At 52.5% G+C, this 16,451-nt stretch overlaps 1 protein-coding gene across 1 annotated transcript in view; it reads left to right on the top strand.

The window, feature by feature from the left end:
• The window catches only part of ARHGEF17 (Rho guanine nucleotide exchange factor 17), a 63,333-nt gene extending 54,875 nt beyond the window's left edge, over positions 1–8,458 (top strand). Inside the window, exons 10-21 of the mRNA XM_007940962.1 lie at positions 1,299–1,417; positions 1,731–1,944; positions 2,341–2,414; positions 3,000–3,199; positions 3,449–3,750; positions 4,255–4,504; positions 4,807–4,893; positions 5,218–5,285; positions 5,478–5,626; positions 6,483–6,657; positions 6,781–7,050; positions 8,262–8,458. Coding sequence (XP_007939153.1) covers positions 1,299–1,417; positions 1,731–1,944; positions 2,341–2,414; positions 3,000–3,199; positions 3,449–3,750; positions 4,255–4,504; positions 4,807–4,893; positions 5,218–5,285; positions 5,478–5,626; positions 6,483–6,657; positions 6,781–7,050; positions 8,262–8,458 — 2,105 coding nt within the window. The remainder of the gene's footprint in view (positions 1–1,298; positions 1,418–1,730; positions 1,945–2,340; positions 2,415–2,999; positions 3,200–3,448; positions 3,751–4,254; positions 4,505–4,806; positions 4,894–5,217; positions 5,286–5,477; positions 5,627–6,482; positions 6,658–6,780; positions 7,051–8,261) is intronic.
• Positions 8,459–16,451: the final 7,993 nt, after the last annotated feature.

Here is a 16,451-nt window from a genome sequence, read left to right as displayed (position 1 = left end):
CCTTCATATTCTAGATTTCCCATAACTTCAGCCTGGCTCCTCTGGCATTCTTTTTTTTTTTTTTTAATTGTGATTTGGGTGAAAATTTACAGAGCAAATTCACTTTCCATACAGCAGTTCACATACACTTTGTCTCATGACATTGACCACAATTTACCACAATGCAACAGCTCCCCTCCTACTTCCTCCTGACAGTCACCTCCTCCCTATATCCATCCCTCCATGCACTCCTGCCCCCTGAGCTGTCTCCCTGTGCATAAACAGCCCTTCTTTCTCCCATGATTGTTCTTTCCAAGGAGTGTATCTACCTCAGGTAAATGTTCAACTCCTATGCCTGTCTTTTGTTAAGCTGGAAGCCACAGGAGCAGGTTCAGTTCCAGACCTGAAGGGCAGCTAGGGGCCATAGTCTCAGTGGTTCCACCAGGCTCTATCAGACCAGCAAACCTGGTCCCCCTTTTTTTTCCTGGTGTTCTTGCTAGATCACACCTTTAGTTTCAGCTTTGATAACTGACCAGCCTGATTCAAACTTATGAGACATTCTAATAGCCTATCTCTTTTGGTCATTTTATTGGTTATAGATCTCATTGTTGTTGTTATGTGCCGTCGAGTCGACCCCGACTCATAGCGACCCCTCCTTGGGTTTCCGAGGCAGTATCACTATGGAAGTAGGATTGCCCAACCTTCCTTCCGAGGAGTGGCTGGTGGGTTTGAACCGCCAGCCTTCTGGTTAGCAGTCAAGTGCTTTAGCCACTATGCTACCAGAGCTCCTAGCAGCTTCCTAATCAGCTGCTCTGGAACAGTCATTTTGGGAGGGTGTCACATGGTACCAAACATGACTACCTCATCGGGAGGACAGTTGCCCTTAGCAAGGGTGGAGGTGTGGCACGCGCTCCCAGGTTGGTCCTGTCCAGTACCACTCATTGTCTCATTTAATGCTTGTAACCACCCTGGGAGGAAGGTGGAGTTTTCACCCTGGTTACAGGTGAGGATACTGAGGGCTGGGATGTGAATTGCCTTGCCCACATCTGCATATAGTGAGGGGCAGCACCACAATCTGAACCCAGCTGAGTCCAGCTCTGAAGCCCAGAGTCTTCTATGGATCCTGCTGCTGCAGTAACATTTCCATCTGGGAGCAGAGTGTGTGTTTGGGCGTGGGTCATGGGCAGGAAGGGGGGCTAGGCTGCAGCCAAGTAGAGAGAAGGGCTTGCAGGATGGGTAGAGGTCTTGGGCTCCAGATCCTGTGTCCCCGCCTTTCTTACTGACCCATTCTCTCCATGGCCTTCCTTTACTGCCACCAGGAGCATCCCAGGCTACCAATCGAGAGAACATCCAGAAGGCCATCAGCCGCCTGGATGAGGACCTGACCACCCTGGGCCAAATGAGCAAGCTCTCTGAGAGCATCGGTTTCCCCCATCAGGTCTGTGCCCTCCTCCTGAGGCAGGGGGAATGTCTGAGGGGGAGAGACAGCCTGTCACCTGGCTCCAGGAGGAGACATCACTCCACTTAAACTGAGGAAAGTGGTGTGCTTCACATCTGAGGGTGGGTATAGAGCTCCATTCCCCTCTGAGGGAGGAGAAAGGGTTCACTCTGTCTGTTGAGGAAGGATCCAGGCTACCTCTTGGTCTAAGCGGGGAGACAGAATCCAGTTTTCTATCTGAGGGGGAGAGGCACATCCCTACACACACTCTGAGAGGCAGGGTTGTGGCAAGACTGGGCCCTCTGCCCCACAGAGCCTGGACGACGCACTGCGGGACCTCTCAGCTGCCATGCACCGGGACCTGTCGGAGAAGCAGGCTCTGTGCTATGCTCTCTCCTTCCCACCTACCAAGCTAGAGCTGTGCACCACACGGCCTGAGGGCACTGACTCCTTCATCTTTGAGTTTCCCCACCCGGACGCCCGCCTCGGCTTTGAGCAGGCCTTCGATGAGGCCAAGAGGAAGCTGGGTGAGCCAGGACCCTTGCTGGTTATCTCCTCTCAGAACCTTCTCCTCCTACCCCCGCCCCGAGACACACACACACACACACACACACACGCACCCCTCTCTGAGCAGGCCTGGAGCAGAGAAAGCTGCTGATCATGGTCCATGGCCTAGAAGATTCTTAGAGACCTCTGGGTTAAACTCCCTCATTGTACAGATAAGAAAATTGAGGCCAAGGACCAGTTGAACATAACCCACAGCCACATCACTCTAGTAATGGCTGGGATCAGGCCCCTCTCTAGAGGGACCCTGAGGGGCAGGGGAGGAAGAGAAATGGGGCCAGGGTGAGGTCGATATTGAGCAGGGTCTGTCTCCCCCTGACCCATCCCCTTGTCTATGTGTCTGTCCATCCCTACCACAGCATCCAGCAAAAGCTGTCTAGACCCCGAGTTCCTGAAGGCCATCCCCATCATGAAAACCCGCAGCGGCATGCAGGTGTGTCTGTGTGTGGGTTGTGTGGGTTATTTGGGTGTACGAATTCAAAGCTGGCATGCGTTCATGTGTTTTTGTTTTGTGTACAGTGTTATGTAACATATCTTGAACGTCAAAATTACTCCATATGTCTTTGAATATATAGCTCTCTGTACACACGTGGGCACTGCATATGTGCCGTATATGTGTGTTTCATTCTTGTCTATATTTGAGCAAAGGCTATGCATATGATATGAAAGTGACTAATTCATGTGCTTGTACATTTGCATGTAAAGCATATATACAGGTTACCAGTGTCACATTTGTTATATGCATGTACTTATGATCATAATATTCAGTGTATACATACATGTACATGTATGTGTGGATGATGGCAGTATCACACAGGTATGAGTGTATATGATGTGGAAAATAGTGTCATATGTGCTGGGTGGATGTGGACACAAGTATGTAGAGGGTGTACTAGGAATCCCTACACACACATGCAGCCCTCCCTCTCTCTGTTCTGCTGGGGTTGGGGGTAGAGCATCAGAGAACTGGCAGCAATTCCTCTATTCACCTTCCCCTGTCCACTGGCACCTCCTGCAGTTCTCCTGTGCAGCCCCCACCCTGAGCAGCTGCCCAGAGCCCGCGCCGGAGGTGTGGGTGTGCAACAGTGATGGCTACGTGGGCCAGGTGTGCCTGCTGAGTCTGCGGGCAGAGCCCGACGTGGAAGCCTGCATCGCTGTCTGCTCAGCCCGCATCCTCTGCATTGGGGCAGTGCCTGGTCTGCAGCGCCACTGCAACCGGTAAGTTCACGTGGCAGAGCCTCAGGTGAGCTTACACTTGGGCCTGGGAGACAGTTGGCCCTCAGCACACACGAAGACCACCTCTTGCAGTGGTTGTGGGCGGACCAGTTGGGTTTGATGTAGGTGGGCGTGCCCTTGGAGAGATGGGCATTGTCTGTGGGTGTGGCCTTATGGGCCTGTCGGGCAGAGCTGGCCAAATCTTGGCCCCTACCGGCTTTCACCCCCACCACTTGGTCTCTGGTATCACAGGGAACGACCTCCCTCGCTGAGGAGCCCTCCTGAGACCGCACCAGAGCCTGCTGGACCAGAGCTGGACACAGAGGCCACTGTGGATGAGGAAGCAGCTGCACTGGTGGGGCCCGAGCCCCAGCCTTGCCTGCACATCTCCATCGCTGGCTCAGGCCTGGAGATGACGCCAGGCCCCACCGAGGGTGACCCCCGCTCAGAGTTGGTGCCTTTTGACAGCGACTCAGATGACGAGTCTTCACCCAGCCCTTCAGGGACCCTGCAAAGCCAGGCCAGCCGTTCCACCATCTCCTCCAGCTTTGGCAGTGAGTTCCCAACTTGCTGTCAGGCAAGATGGAGGGCTCAGAGGAGAGGGCAGCTGGGTGGTCCTGATGTGTGAAGAGGGATCAGTGTAGGTAAAGACATGGCATCAAATCTCAGGATGTTAATGCAGAGTGTTGGGGGCCAGCAAGGTGGGTGGGGGCTGTGTCACTCAGAGAGCAGTGGGACAGTCAGTCCTAATACTGAGGACCCTGGGATGCTGAATCAAGGAAGATGGAACACTGGGTCAAGTTCATCTCTCTGTCCATGGCGTGTCAGGCAGATCATAGGGGCCCAGGCTCGGATAGGAATCCATGGTGCTGACTTGTCAGTGAGCCAGGTAACAAGGCCCAAGCTGATGCAGAGGCCTGAGGGATAAGGAGGAAGAGCTGTGGGAAGACAGGGCCAGGAGGAGTACATCAAGGAGAAGCTCAGGTCTGGGGAGATAACAGACCCTAGCCCGGGTGGGGGAAGGAGGCGACTGGAAACAGAGGCTCTCATTCCTTCAGATGAGGAGACCCCGAGCTCCAAGGAGGCCACGGTGGAGACAACCAGCTCAGAGGAGGAGCAGGAGCCTGGATTCCTGCCACTGTCTGGCTCCTTTGGGCCTGGTGGTCCCTGCGGCACAAGCCCCATGGATGGGCGAGCTCTTCGCCGCTCCAGCCATGGCTCCTTCACCCAAGGCAGCCTCGAGGACCTGCTGAGCGTTGACCCTGAGGCCTATCAGAGCTCCGTGTGGCTGGGCACTGAAGATGGCTGGTAGGGGCAGAGGAGGGGCTGGGAGGTACAGTGGCAGAAGCCTGAGCTCCCTGCTTTGGAAATCATTTGGTGTCCTGAAGCAGAAGCAGAGGGCTTTGTGTCAGACCTCAGGGATACTGCCAGCCAGGGATGTGAGTGGGTCTTAAACCACAACGGGTTCCAGGGGAGGATGTGGAATCTCAGTACCTTGGGCAGACACTGGGCATGGAGAAGATGGTGGTGGAGGCAGAGAGGTGGAGGGGTGACTCCAGGGACTGGTGTGCCCCAAGCATTTGTCATAGGTGCACACCCCTGATCCACAGTGTCCACGTGTACCAGTCCTCCGACAGTATCCGCGATCGCAGGAACAGCATGAAGCTCCAGCACGCAGCCTCTGTGACCTGCATCCTGTAAGGCTCTGGGATGGCCCTTCCCATCTAGATCCTTCCTTCCCACATGCAGCCTGCTGTTCACCTGGGTCCCCTGCCCTGCTGGCTGCTCCTTTCTCTGGAAGATGGAGGCCAGAAGCCAGGCCCTAGGCTAGCTTACACCTTGTGTGACCTTGGAGAAGTCACTACGCTGTCTCAGCCTCAGGTTCCCTCAACTTGGAGAACAAGGAGGTGGGAGGAGGTGACCTCTTGGGAGCCATAGCCTTTCTGTCTGATGCCCCTGGCCCCAGGTGACCTGCTATAGCCTCCTGAAATCTCTGACTCCTCCCTCCTTTCCCATCTCAGGTATTTGAATAATCAGGTGTTTGTATCTCTGGCCAATGGAGAACTTGTAGTCTACCAAAGGGAAGCAGGTGAGTGTTGGAGCTCTCTCTGGGGCAAGGCTGGGACCTCAGGGCCAGGAATCTGGAGATGTGGCTTTGGGCAATTCCCAGGCCCTCTAGAGGCCTCAGTGCCCTCATTTGTGAACACTTCACTGCAGGGGAGGGGGAGGCTTAAACGCAACACTGAACTGAATTTGCTCTGTTTTCTTAACCCCATTCCAGGTCGTTTCTGGGACCCCCAGAACTTTAAATCAGTGACTCTGGGAGCTCAGGGGAGCCCCATCACCAAGATGGTGTCTGTGGGTGGGCGGCTATGGTGTGGCTGCCAGAACCGAGTCCTTGTCCTGAGCCCTGACACACTGCAACTGGAGGTAGTTGGGGGTAGGGGGGAAGATTAGTGATTGGGGGTGAGCCAGGCCCAAGAGAGGAAGATGAGCTCATGGGCATAAAAGAACATCCAGCTGAGGGGTTGGACCTTCCCCTGACCACTGTGTGGTAGTGGGCCAATCCCTGTCCTTCCATGATCCCTATTTATCCCTGGCTCATGAGGAATACAGTAAATGGTTCATGTATGTTAGGATCCTTATTCATCCTCCCACTTCCACCCTCGTATCTCAACTCAAGTACTAGGGTCTTTTGGAAATGGAGCAAAGGTCCTTCCTGGTGTCAACATCCCTTAGTGTTAGACTCTGGCCTTTAGTCCTGACTTCATTTACATATGTGTCAGATGTTTTCAACCTGGGTGGTGTCCAGAGGTAACAGGTTCCCTTGATTTCCCTCTCACTGATTCTGTCACTGCCTGTGCTGGGACTGGAACCCTGAGTTCAGGCCCCAGCTCTGAGACTGACCTGCTGTATAACCTTGAGCAGGTTACTTTTTCCCCTCTAGGCTTCAACTTTCCCATCTGTCCAGGGAGACCAAAGACTGGTCTTAAACACCCACCCCCAAGCTTTGATGTTTTCTGATCATTCAGTTGCTCAAGTTTCATGGGGAAAAGGCACCTTCATTTTAATTCCTGAGGATAAAGTAGGGAGGCTCCAGTGAAACCAGACTTTGAAAGGTTAATCATGCAGACAGGGACCAAGGCTACGTTTACTATAAATTCAGGCAGGCTTTCTAGAGAGGTTTGGTGTGAGGGATGGGCACTGGTGAAGCAAGATGAGGAGTGCCAAGGAGGGCAGGCCTGCCGCTCACCCGTCTGCTCTCTGCCATCCCCCTCAACCACAGCACACATTTCACGTGGGGCAGGATTCAAGCCGCAGCGTGGCTTGCATGGTGGACTCCAGCCTGGGCGTGTGGGTGACGTTGAAAGGCAGTGCCCATGTGTGTCTCTACCACCCGGACACCTTTGAGCAGCTGGCAGAAGTAGACGTCACACCTCCTGTGCACAGGATGCTGGCAGGTACTGACCTCAAGCTACAACCGCACCCTCCCTTGGAGCCTTTCTGCCTATCACTGAGGAGTCCTTGGGGAAGCTGAGCCAGGGCCAGGATTTGCCCCCAGCTCTGGTCTGTTTCCCACCCAGGCTCTGATGCCATCATCCGGCAGCACAAGGCTGCCTGCTTGCGGATCACAGCACTGCTGGTGTGTGAAGAGCTGCTGTGGGTTGGCACCAGTGCAGGTGTTGTGCTCACCATGCCCACCTCACCCAGTACCGTCAGCTGCCCACGGGCACCCCTCAGCCCTGCTGGCCTCGGCCAGGGACACACTGGCCATGTCCGCTTCCTAGCTGCAGTCCAACTGCCAGACGGCTTCAACTTGCTCTGCCCAACCCCACCACCTCCCCCAGACACAGGTGGGTCTGCACAACCTACCCCAACCCAGGGGCTCTGGGCTTTTGGTTTAGGATCCTCACTGTCCTGCCAGAAGAAGTTTTAAGAGGGAAAAAATTATAGTACAGGAAGTGGCATATCTTACAGGAGGTAGGCTATGGAAAGCCCAAAATGAAATCTAGGATTCTGTGTGTGTGTCTAAAATTCTGCCCTAAGAAGTATTATGGGAGACAGGGAGTAAAAAATAAGCTAAGAAGAATAAGGCACAGGGAGGTATATGTAATAAGAAATAAAATGGCACTAGAATACTATGTATAGGGCAGAAAGTGATGTGCAGAGTAGGAAATAGAAATAGCACCAGAAAACAAAACAGAAAATGGCATGTAGGACAGGAAATGGATGGTGAGAATTAGAAAGTAAAACATACTAGGAAATGATGTACGTCAGGGAGGTCACAATTAGAAAAGTCTTGCCTTGGAAGGACAGGCAGCCATATTCCCCAGAGGAAGTGGCATGTGGGAATTGGAAAACACTAAAGCCTTGGTCAGGACCTGATTGAGTTCAGAGAAGACCTTAGCTATAAAACTGGCGGTTCAAATCTACCAGCCACTCCTTGGAAGGATGGTTGGGCAATCTACTTCTGTAGTGATACTGCCTCGGAAACCCAAGGAGGGGTCACTATGGGTCGGTCCAACTCAATGGCACATAACAACAACATATAACTGGAGGAAGGCTATTGGAAGTAGGACATGAATTTTAAGGGGACATTATACGTGCAGTAATCAAAAGAGAAAGGAGCACTGGTACTGCAACAGTTAAGCGCTCGGCTGCTATTTGAAAAGTTGGCAGTTGCAGGAGAAAGACTTAGTGGCCTGTTCCTGTAAAAATCACAGCCAGGAAGACCCAAATGGGGCAGCTCCACTCTGTCACATGGGATCACTATAAGTCAAACATTGGCTCAATGGCACCTAACGACAGTAACAACAATCCAAAGAGGTAGAAAGTGGTATGTCTGTCCCTGGGTTATTATATAATTCCTGACTAGAATGCACAGATGAGAGATAAGAAGTGGTCTATCAGGAAATAAGTTCTTGGCTAATAGGAAGTAGAATCCCACACAGGAAGTATACGTGTCTGTCTGCCTGTCTTTTGGTGTGGGAGCTGAGGCCATGATTGGACAGTGAAGCCATCAATCTCCCACCCCCAGACTGATGACTCCTCCCTCTGCCCCTAGGCCCCGAGAAGCTGCCATCACTGGAGCACCAGGACTCCCCTCGGCATCGAGGCCCTGCCTCAGCCAGGCCTAAAATGCTGGTTATCAGTGGAGGTGATGGCTATGAGGACTTCCGACTCAGCAGTGGGGGTGGCGGCAGCAGTGAGACTGTGGGCCGAGATGACAGCACAAATCACCTCCTCCTATGGAGGGTGTGACCCTGTCCACTGTGGCCCAGGACTCGCCCGTCTGCCTGCCCTCAGCCTGCTTGCCTCTTCCTAACCCACATACAGACTGAGCAGGAGTGTCTGACCAGGGGTACACTTGTGCCTGCATGGGCTCCTTCCCCAACTGTGCAGAAGCATTCCAGATGGAACACCGCTGGCCAGCTGGGCTGAGGCCTCTCCTGACCCTCTGGCCGCTTGGTGCTCCTAGTCACAATGGTGGGGCATGCAGGCTGCCCAGGACCTCTGTCCCTGGAGCTTCTACCAAAGACACGGCCGGGCCTGGACCCCATGTGGCCCATGTGGCTGGGGAGAGCCATGTGCAATATTTGGAGGTTTTACTGGGGGCAGCAGGAAGACTGGGGGATGGAACCCCTTCCCATGTACAGTATTTATGTTCCTTTTTCGATGTGTACTCTCCCAAGCACTTATTTATGCAATGACTGAGGCAGGAGGTAATTTGAGGCAATGACAGGAGAGGGGAACAACCCCTATCCCTGTCCTGGGGAGCCACCCTGGGACCCTATCAGCCTTCCTGGAGGGACCAGTGCCCCCCCCCCAATTAAATGCATACACACATACACTGCATGTACAGGGCTCTAAACCACTGCCCTTTAACATATACTTTACAAGGCCCTCTTGTGATTGGGATGCTCTCCATTATCCAGAGCCAAGAACCAGGTCCCCTCAGTTCCCCAAAATAAGATGACAACCATTATGGAGCAGTGACTCCCATCTAGGGGACCTCCCAGGCCTTGGTATTCCCAGCTTGTCTGCAGTGCCTTTAGTGGTTTCTTGATTTGGGAATGCTGATGGACCTTGGACATGGCTCTTCTTGGCCTCACCAGGTAAGAAAAGAGGGCCTGCTTGCTCTCCTTGCAGTGGCTTCCCAGCCCCAGCCTCCTGCCTCCTTGTGTCTCATGCACTGGCACATATGGTCACCTTGGGGGCAGACCGAGGAGCCCCCTCACTCTGACCACTGAATCCCTCTGTTCATGCCACCTCCTGCCAGGGACATCCCCGTCAGGAAGGATCCCCAGAGCTGAGGGGCTGGACGTGGCCTCTTTAACTGGGAAAGGCCCCACTTGAAGGCCTCCTCTTCCCCACCTACAGACTGCAGGGAGCCAGCCTGACCCTCAGCCCCTTCGCTTCTCCAGCTACTACTCCAAAGGTCTGGTTTCAGATGGGGTTTGTTTCCTGTTTGGTTTTGTTTTTGTTTGGGGTGGGTGGGTCTTTGGGATCTTAGATTATGTTTCTCTTGCTACCAAACAGTCATGTATTAACTGTCCTTTGGATGATGAAGTTTAAAGAGTCAATAAACAGAAACGCCAAACTCCTGCTCCCCATTGGTGGCCATGGTGGCCTCCAGCCAGCTACCTCAGGGACCTTCCTCCCTAGCAGCGTGGGCCTCCTGGCACTGACTCATCTGAGAAAGGTGGCCTCGGAGACCCAGAAGAACGCTGGCCAGGCTTTTACCCTGGGCAGGTCACCACCCCAGACTGGGCTAAAGTTTCCTCATCAGGAGAATATGGGGTATGCTAGTCTAGTGCTTTATAACCAGGCTGTGGTTAAAATCCCTTAGAGGTTATGCCTATAAATACCAAACATAATACATAAAATAGATATACATTTAAAGACACATTTACAGGGTCCCCTTAAGAGCTTCCAGCCAGTGGATCTGGAACAGAGGATTGAGAATCAATATGATAACACACTGCCCATGAAGAAGCAGGGCACCTGTCAGCCTACTAAGGCTCCTCCAGGAAACTTCTCCAGGAAAGCCTCATGGCTGACAAGGACCAAGGTTAGTCCAGGCTTTGGAGCACAGCTAGAATCCAAGTCTATCTGATTTCTGGTCCAAAGAGCTGTGTTATTAAGTCACATGCAAAATGCCAAGACCCAGCAACCTGGACTACTCCGTGCGAGGCCAGAGCCCTTCACAGTACAGTAGCACCCGCAGGAATCAAGAGGATGGCCACTAGCAAAGGCCAGTGCATGCCTCAGCTCTCCTGAACACACATTTGGACACTTCCCAACCTAAATGATTAAGACTTAAAAAAGAAATCCGTTCCCAAAAGGGAGTCCAGGCTCATGCTTTGAAAACTGGCACACAGGTCTCCTTGGGGATGCTGGGTCCTCAGCACCACAGGACGAGTGCCCTGCAGCATCATTTACTTGGAAGATCTTGGAGGGAGGCTTATATTAAACACAGATACATTATGGAATAGAAGGCAACATTCACATAGAATTTATGATGATCTAAAGCTTCATAGCACAGGCTTTTAACGCTGCACAGACCTCGTTTGAAATCCTGACTTTGCCACTAACTAGCTGTGTGACTGTGGATGAGTTATGTGCCCTCTGAGCCTCCACATCCTCACCTTTTAAATGGGGCTGTGCATAGGTCTTTGGATTTCAAAGAAGGGATTCATTCAGCCCCTGAAATAAAATGGAGGTTTATTCATGGAAACATGAGCTGGCAGCAAGCAGCCATAGGGGAGCACAGTAGCTTGAACTTTGGAGCTCCATCCAGGAGCCCTGGCCTCCCCTCTCAAGTCTCTAGTTACTTGTAGCCTGCTAGCTGCTGCTCTCCCTGCCTCACAGCGTCTGCTGCCTCAGGGCCTTTGCCTGTCATCAACACAGACTGGCGAACTGGCACACGTTCAGTTTGAGCACCAGATACCAAAGGCCAAATCCTCACCGTTTTCACAAGTCAGCTGCCTCAGAAGGAACAGGATTGGTCCAGACCACAGTTTCTTGGAAGGCCACATTCCAGGGCACTGGCCAGCCTGCATTTATCTTCAGCCAGGTGCTGAGCCCTGGGCCAGTCAGTTGTGGGTGGTGAGGTCCTGGGATGAATTGGGTCATGCCCCACGCCCAGGGCATCTTCTGGAGAGACTAGTTCCTTTAAAGCAGTGGTTCTCAACCTCAGGTGCACATTATTACCTGGGGAACCAAAGGAGCCATGGTGGTACAGTGGTGAAAGCGCTTTGCTGCTAATTGAAAGGTTGGTTTGAGCCCACCAGCTACTCCACTGGAGAAAGATGTAGCAGTCTGCTTCTGTGAAGATTTACAGCCTTGGAAACCCTACAGTGCAGTTCTACCCTGTCCTGTAGGGTCACTAAGAGTCAGAATCAGCTTGGTAACAGTGAGTTTGGTTGGGTTTGTAGGGCCCAAGCTACATTCCAGACCAACTGAATCAGAATTCTGAGGGTGGGACCCAGGTATCGGTGTTTAGTTTTTTGTGTGTTTTTTAGAAAACTTTATTGAAGTATATAATGTTTGGACAGAAAAGTACACAAATCATTAGTGTGCAGCTTGACAAATTTTTGTCATGCGAACACACCAGATCGATTTCATCACTCCAGAATCTTCCCTTACATCCCTTTCCAGTCTGCTCCCCAATGGTAACCACTACTCTGGCTTCTGACAGCATGGTTCAGTTTTGCCAGTGATTCCAAAGGGCAACAGTAAAGGAGATACACAGCTTTAAAGGGTATGGACCTAAAGGGTCCATAGCTGGCCACTGGGGTGGGGGAAGACAGGACTTGGGTTTGTTGTGAAGAGGGGGGACAGCTTGAGCAAGGGCAAGGAGGGGTGTCATATCCTGGTGTGAAGGTCCCTGGTATAACCCCAGTTGGAGCAGAGGGAAAAGAGGATGAGGCAGGGGAAGCCAGAATGTGAGTTCCATGAGGATAAACTTGGTTTTGTTCTTTGCTCTATCCCCAGGCCTGCTCAGTGCCTGACACACAGTAGATGCTCAATAAATATTTGTTGGATTAAATCTAGAGCGTTAACTTGGGACCCAACTGTAGGCTTTGAATGCCATAAATCAGTAATCCCAGCTGTCATTTATTGAGTACTGCAAGCAAGACACATGGGTCATCTCATTTAATCCTAACAACAGTCCTCTGAGGTCAAGGCCATTATCAGCCTCTTTCAGATGAAGAAATTGAGGTTCTGAGAGATTAAATGCCTTCCTCAGAGTTACCTAGCTACTGGATTCATATCCAATCTGTCTGTTCATGTCTCTCTGCTTCATGGGGTGGCTGGCAGTCAGAAGAACGGAGCCATGAGCCTGACTTATGTTCCTCAGACCAGCTCTGGGCTGGGGATCCTGCCCCTAGAGGAGTGGGGAGAGTTGGAGCCAAAAGCCATCTTCTCCCCAAGAGGATTCTCTACTATGTGGTCCCTTGGGTTAGGAACAGGGGAGGTTCACCTGGGCCATCCACCTCACGGGGAAGATGATGTACAAAGAAGAATAAGGACTCACCTGAGGTCACACAGCAAGGATGTATTGAGGCCAGGGGGTGGGGTGGGGTGGGATGAGGATAGAACTCTGGTAGGAAGGTTTTTTGTGGTCAGAAAAGTCAAGGAATGACCTTCAGAAACCAAGGGAGGCAGAGAACTAGACTAGATGAGCTGGCCTTGAGGGATTCCAGAACATAAGAGAAAAAGCCTCAGCACTAGTGGCAGAGGGGCAGCAAGTAGAGGTAAGTCCTTAGCTTGGTCCCTGGTGGGGCCCAGAGACAGGGAGAGCTCAAGCCTCAGGCCTGGACTCCCCTTGCTGTGTGACCTTAGGCAAAGGTCTGCCCCTTCTGGACTCAGGTGACCTCTGAGAGCCCTTCAGGCCCTCTACAGCCCTGCCAAACACCAAGTCTCTCTCCTGTCCTCACAGACTTACACCACAGTCCAGGTTGCGGGAAGTGGCAAGGGGATGTGCTATTTTGAGCCCAATTATGGCCAAGGAGGAACCCTGCCTGGCAAAGGCATCCCAGGCTGGGTCAGGGTAGATTGCAGAGCTTAACTGGGAAGGAAGAGAGTAAGCAGGCATTGGGAATAAACTGAGGCAGGCACCCAGGTTCTGCCAACCCTGCAGATCTATAGGAAGGAGCGCAAGCAAAGCTGCACTGAGAGAAAGGGGGAGGAGAAGGGAGCAGACAAATTCCCGAGCCCATTGGCTTGGAAGAAGCTGGTGCCACCCCCCCCCCACACACACACACGTACATACACATAGCTTGAAACAAGCTAGTGCCACTTCATATCAGATCTCAGCAGATGCCTTGGCTGAATGAGTTTACACTCAGAGAGGTGAAGTCACTTGCCTAAGGCCACACAGCCTGGTAATGGCTGACTGGGACTTGACCCTTATCTGTGTGACACAAAGCCTGTATTACATTTCTGCCCTCAGATTTCTCCTCTCCAGGTGACAGCTCTGGTGGCATAGTGCCTAAGGCATTTGACTGCTAACCAGAAGCCTGCTGATTCAAACCTGCCAGGCACTCCTCAGAAGGAAGACTGTGCAATCTACTTCCATAAAGATACTTCCTCGGAAACTCAAGGAGGGGTCGCTATGAGTTGGAATCGACTCAATGGCAGTGAGTTTGTTTTTTGGAGTTTTTAGGTTCCTTAACATCTCATATGCTTCAGCAAGCCCCCTGCCTCCCTATGCCTAGGTGCTCACCCTCTGAATCCAGGGGTAACTGGACTGCAATTCTGACCTGGGCAGCCCCCGGGGATTCTGCCAGCCCCACTGCCTGCAGTTTGTGGCTTTGAGTTCCACCATGAGAATGAGAAGTCCCAATAGCAACAGGGCTCAAGCCACAGATGGATATGGCTGAGAGCATTGGACCTCCTGTGAGGGAGCCCATGAGGCCAGGGTCAACAACTTGAAACCCCAAACCCAGCAGGATTCCAGGCTCAAGCCAAGGTCAGGACCTAAATGGAGGCTGTGGCCCCGGCTCAGCTCAGCTCTTGCCCCGGCTCCACACTGAGCACCAACCTGGCCTCCTAGGCCCAGTTCCTCCTCAGCCTTCCCCTGGACTTAAGGCACAAACACAGAAGAGCAGATTCCCTTCTGCAAGGACTTGGCAAGCTGTTAGCCAAAGGCAGAACTTTGAAATATTAAGTCTATTCCCCAAACACTCCTCCTGCCTTGGACTTTTATATTGGAATTCTAGCCTAGCCAGCAGGGGCGCCACCATTTCTGGCCCACAACTCCAGAGGCTATAGCTATAATCTGCTCAGATCCCCTGCAACAACTGCACCCACAAGGCTCTCATCCTGGGGTGCAGGATCCCCACCCCAAGTAGGCACTGAGTCCATGCCCCTGCCTCTGGTCACAGTCACAGCTCATGCCAAGTTACTGGGACCTTGTGCTGCACCTCCTAGGATGAACTGGGGGCCTTCTCTGGGCTTGCTTCTGCAGCTGTACTGTATGACAGGTTCAACAAGATGGTGTCTGAGGTGGTGCCTGAGCTCAGGGATTCGAATGCTAAGATTCTGTGGGTCCATCTGAGATACCAGGATTTTAAAAACTTGTGGAGTAAAAAACCCTGTGCTTCTGAGACTCCTTTGTTCTCCAGTCTGTGGTTCTCTGAGCTCCATAAAAAAAAAAAAAAAGCCAATTTAATTCTCTCCTGTGGCCTCCACAACTCTTTCCCTGTCTCCCTACTTGGTGGACTAGCAGTGGTTCGGGAGTCAGAGTCAGCTAGAGGTCAGGAGACCGCCTTCCAACCAGCAGTAAATAGTAATTAGGTTTCCTCAAAACCTGAGGGGTACAAGGGTAGGGTGGTGGGAGGGGTTAGGGAGGCTGTGTGGGTTGTGGCTCCAGGATACCTGACAAGACAGAGCTGCATCCTGAGTGCCCGGAGTCTCTGACAGTTTCACAGGGGAAACCTGCCTCAGCCCCTCCACCTCTGATGTTTTTTCTTCTCACTCAAGTCCTTGATCCATCCTTACAACTCAGACAGTATAAGCAGATGGCTTCCTCCCACAGAGAACTAGAAAGATATTTAGGCAACAAGTTCAACACTCTTAATTTTCGGATGGGGAAACAGTCCTGGGGGTGCGGGGAGAGGTGACCAAAGTCTCACAGAGAGCTGGTAGTAGAGCTAGATCTATTTGGTCTATAGTAATGCCACCCCCCATTTGCACTCCAGAACTTGGAACTGGGGTATGGAAGGTTCCCTTATAAACAAAACGTTTCTGAAAGTGGGGAGCAAGAGTAAACATCCTTGGACCCACATCCCAACATCCTGAGCTGCCCTGGCTCCCTCACCATGTCCCCAGCATGGACCCTCTCTGGGCTCCCTTCATCATTGGGATGTCAGGTATAGGATCCTGAGGGTCGCCACTGACACACCAGAGGGCTGGGGCCATGATCCTGACACCCATGACCTGGAGCTCTTTCTGCCCTCCCCTACAACCTAGGCATAGCCCAGGGAAATGGAAACTCCTCCTCTGACCTCCTCCCTCCACAGGTGTCCAGTTCTCCTCCTGGAATCTCCTGGACCCTGGGGACCTGACTCTCCCTACTCCCTCACCGGGAGGTTCAGATTCTCTGTCTCAGTTTGTTTTAATTCTGTCACCTTCATCTATCTGTCCCCACCAGACTTATTTATCTTCCTCCATCCCTGTCATGGGCTATGATTTTCCTGATCCCAGCCAGGCCTCTGTCCCCAGCACTAGGCCCCCATTGCTGTCTGAGTCCCCTCCCAGCCCTGCTGTCCTGGGGTGCACCTAGGATCCCACAAATGGTACGATTCAGGAAAAACTCTGCCCTCCAGACCTGGCCCCACCACATGACGCAACTCCAGGAGCCACAATTCACAGAGCCAGGAATACAACATCAGTAGTTCCCTGGAGTTTGTGCGAAGGTGACCCTGGTCACTGCTCTGGTGGACACCCTGGGCATTGGTTATCAGCAGGGGTGGGATGGCTGGTGGTAGGGAGGGAGAGCAGTGTGTCACTTATCCTGCTGGAGGGAAGGACTAACTACTCTGGGAGAGGCAGGTAGGGTACAGGGTGGTGGCAGGAAAGGCCTTTGGAAGGAAAGGGATTTGGTCTGGACCCGGAGGGACGTGTAGGGGTCCACCAAGTGAGTCCCTATTACAGACTCACTATGCCTGGGGGTTTTCCAACCAAGGAGTTGGGGGCTTCCAAGGGAAGGCCTGGGCCTCCTAGGCAAGGCAAAGTGAGGTCATTT

Source organism: Orycteropus afer, unplaced genomic scaffold, assembly GCF_000298275.1.
Source record: "Orycteropus afer afer isolate SDZICR_OR568_19922 unplaced genomic scaffold, OryAfe1.0 scaffold00074, whole genome shotgun sequence".
NCBI lineage: Eukaryota > Metazoa > Chordata > Mammalia > Tubulidentata > Orycteropodidae > Orycteropus > Orycteropus afer.
This window is presented reverse-complemented; position numbering and strand designations above follow the sequence as displayed.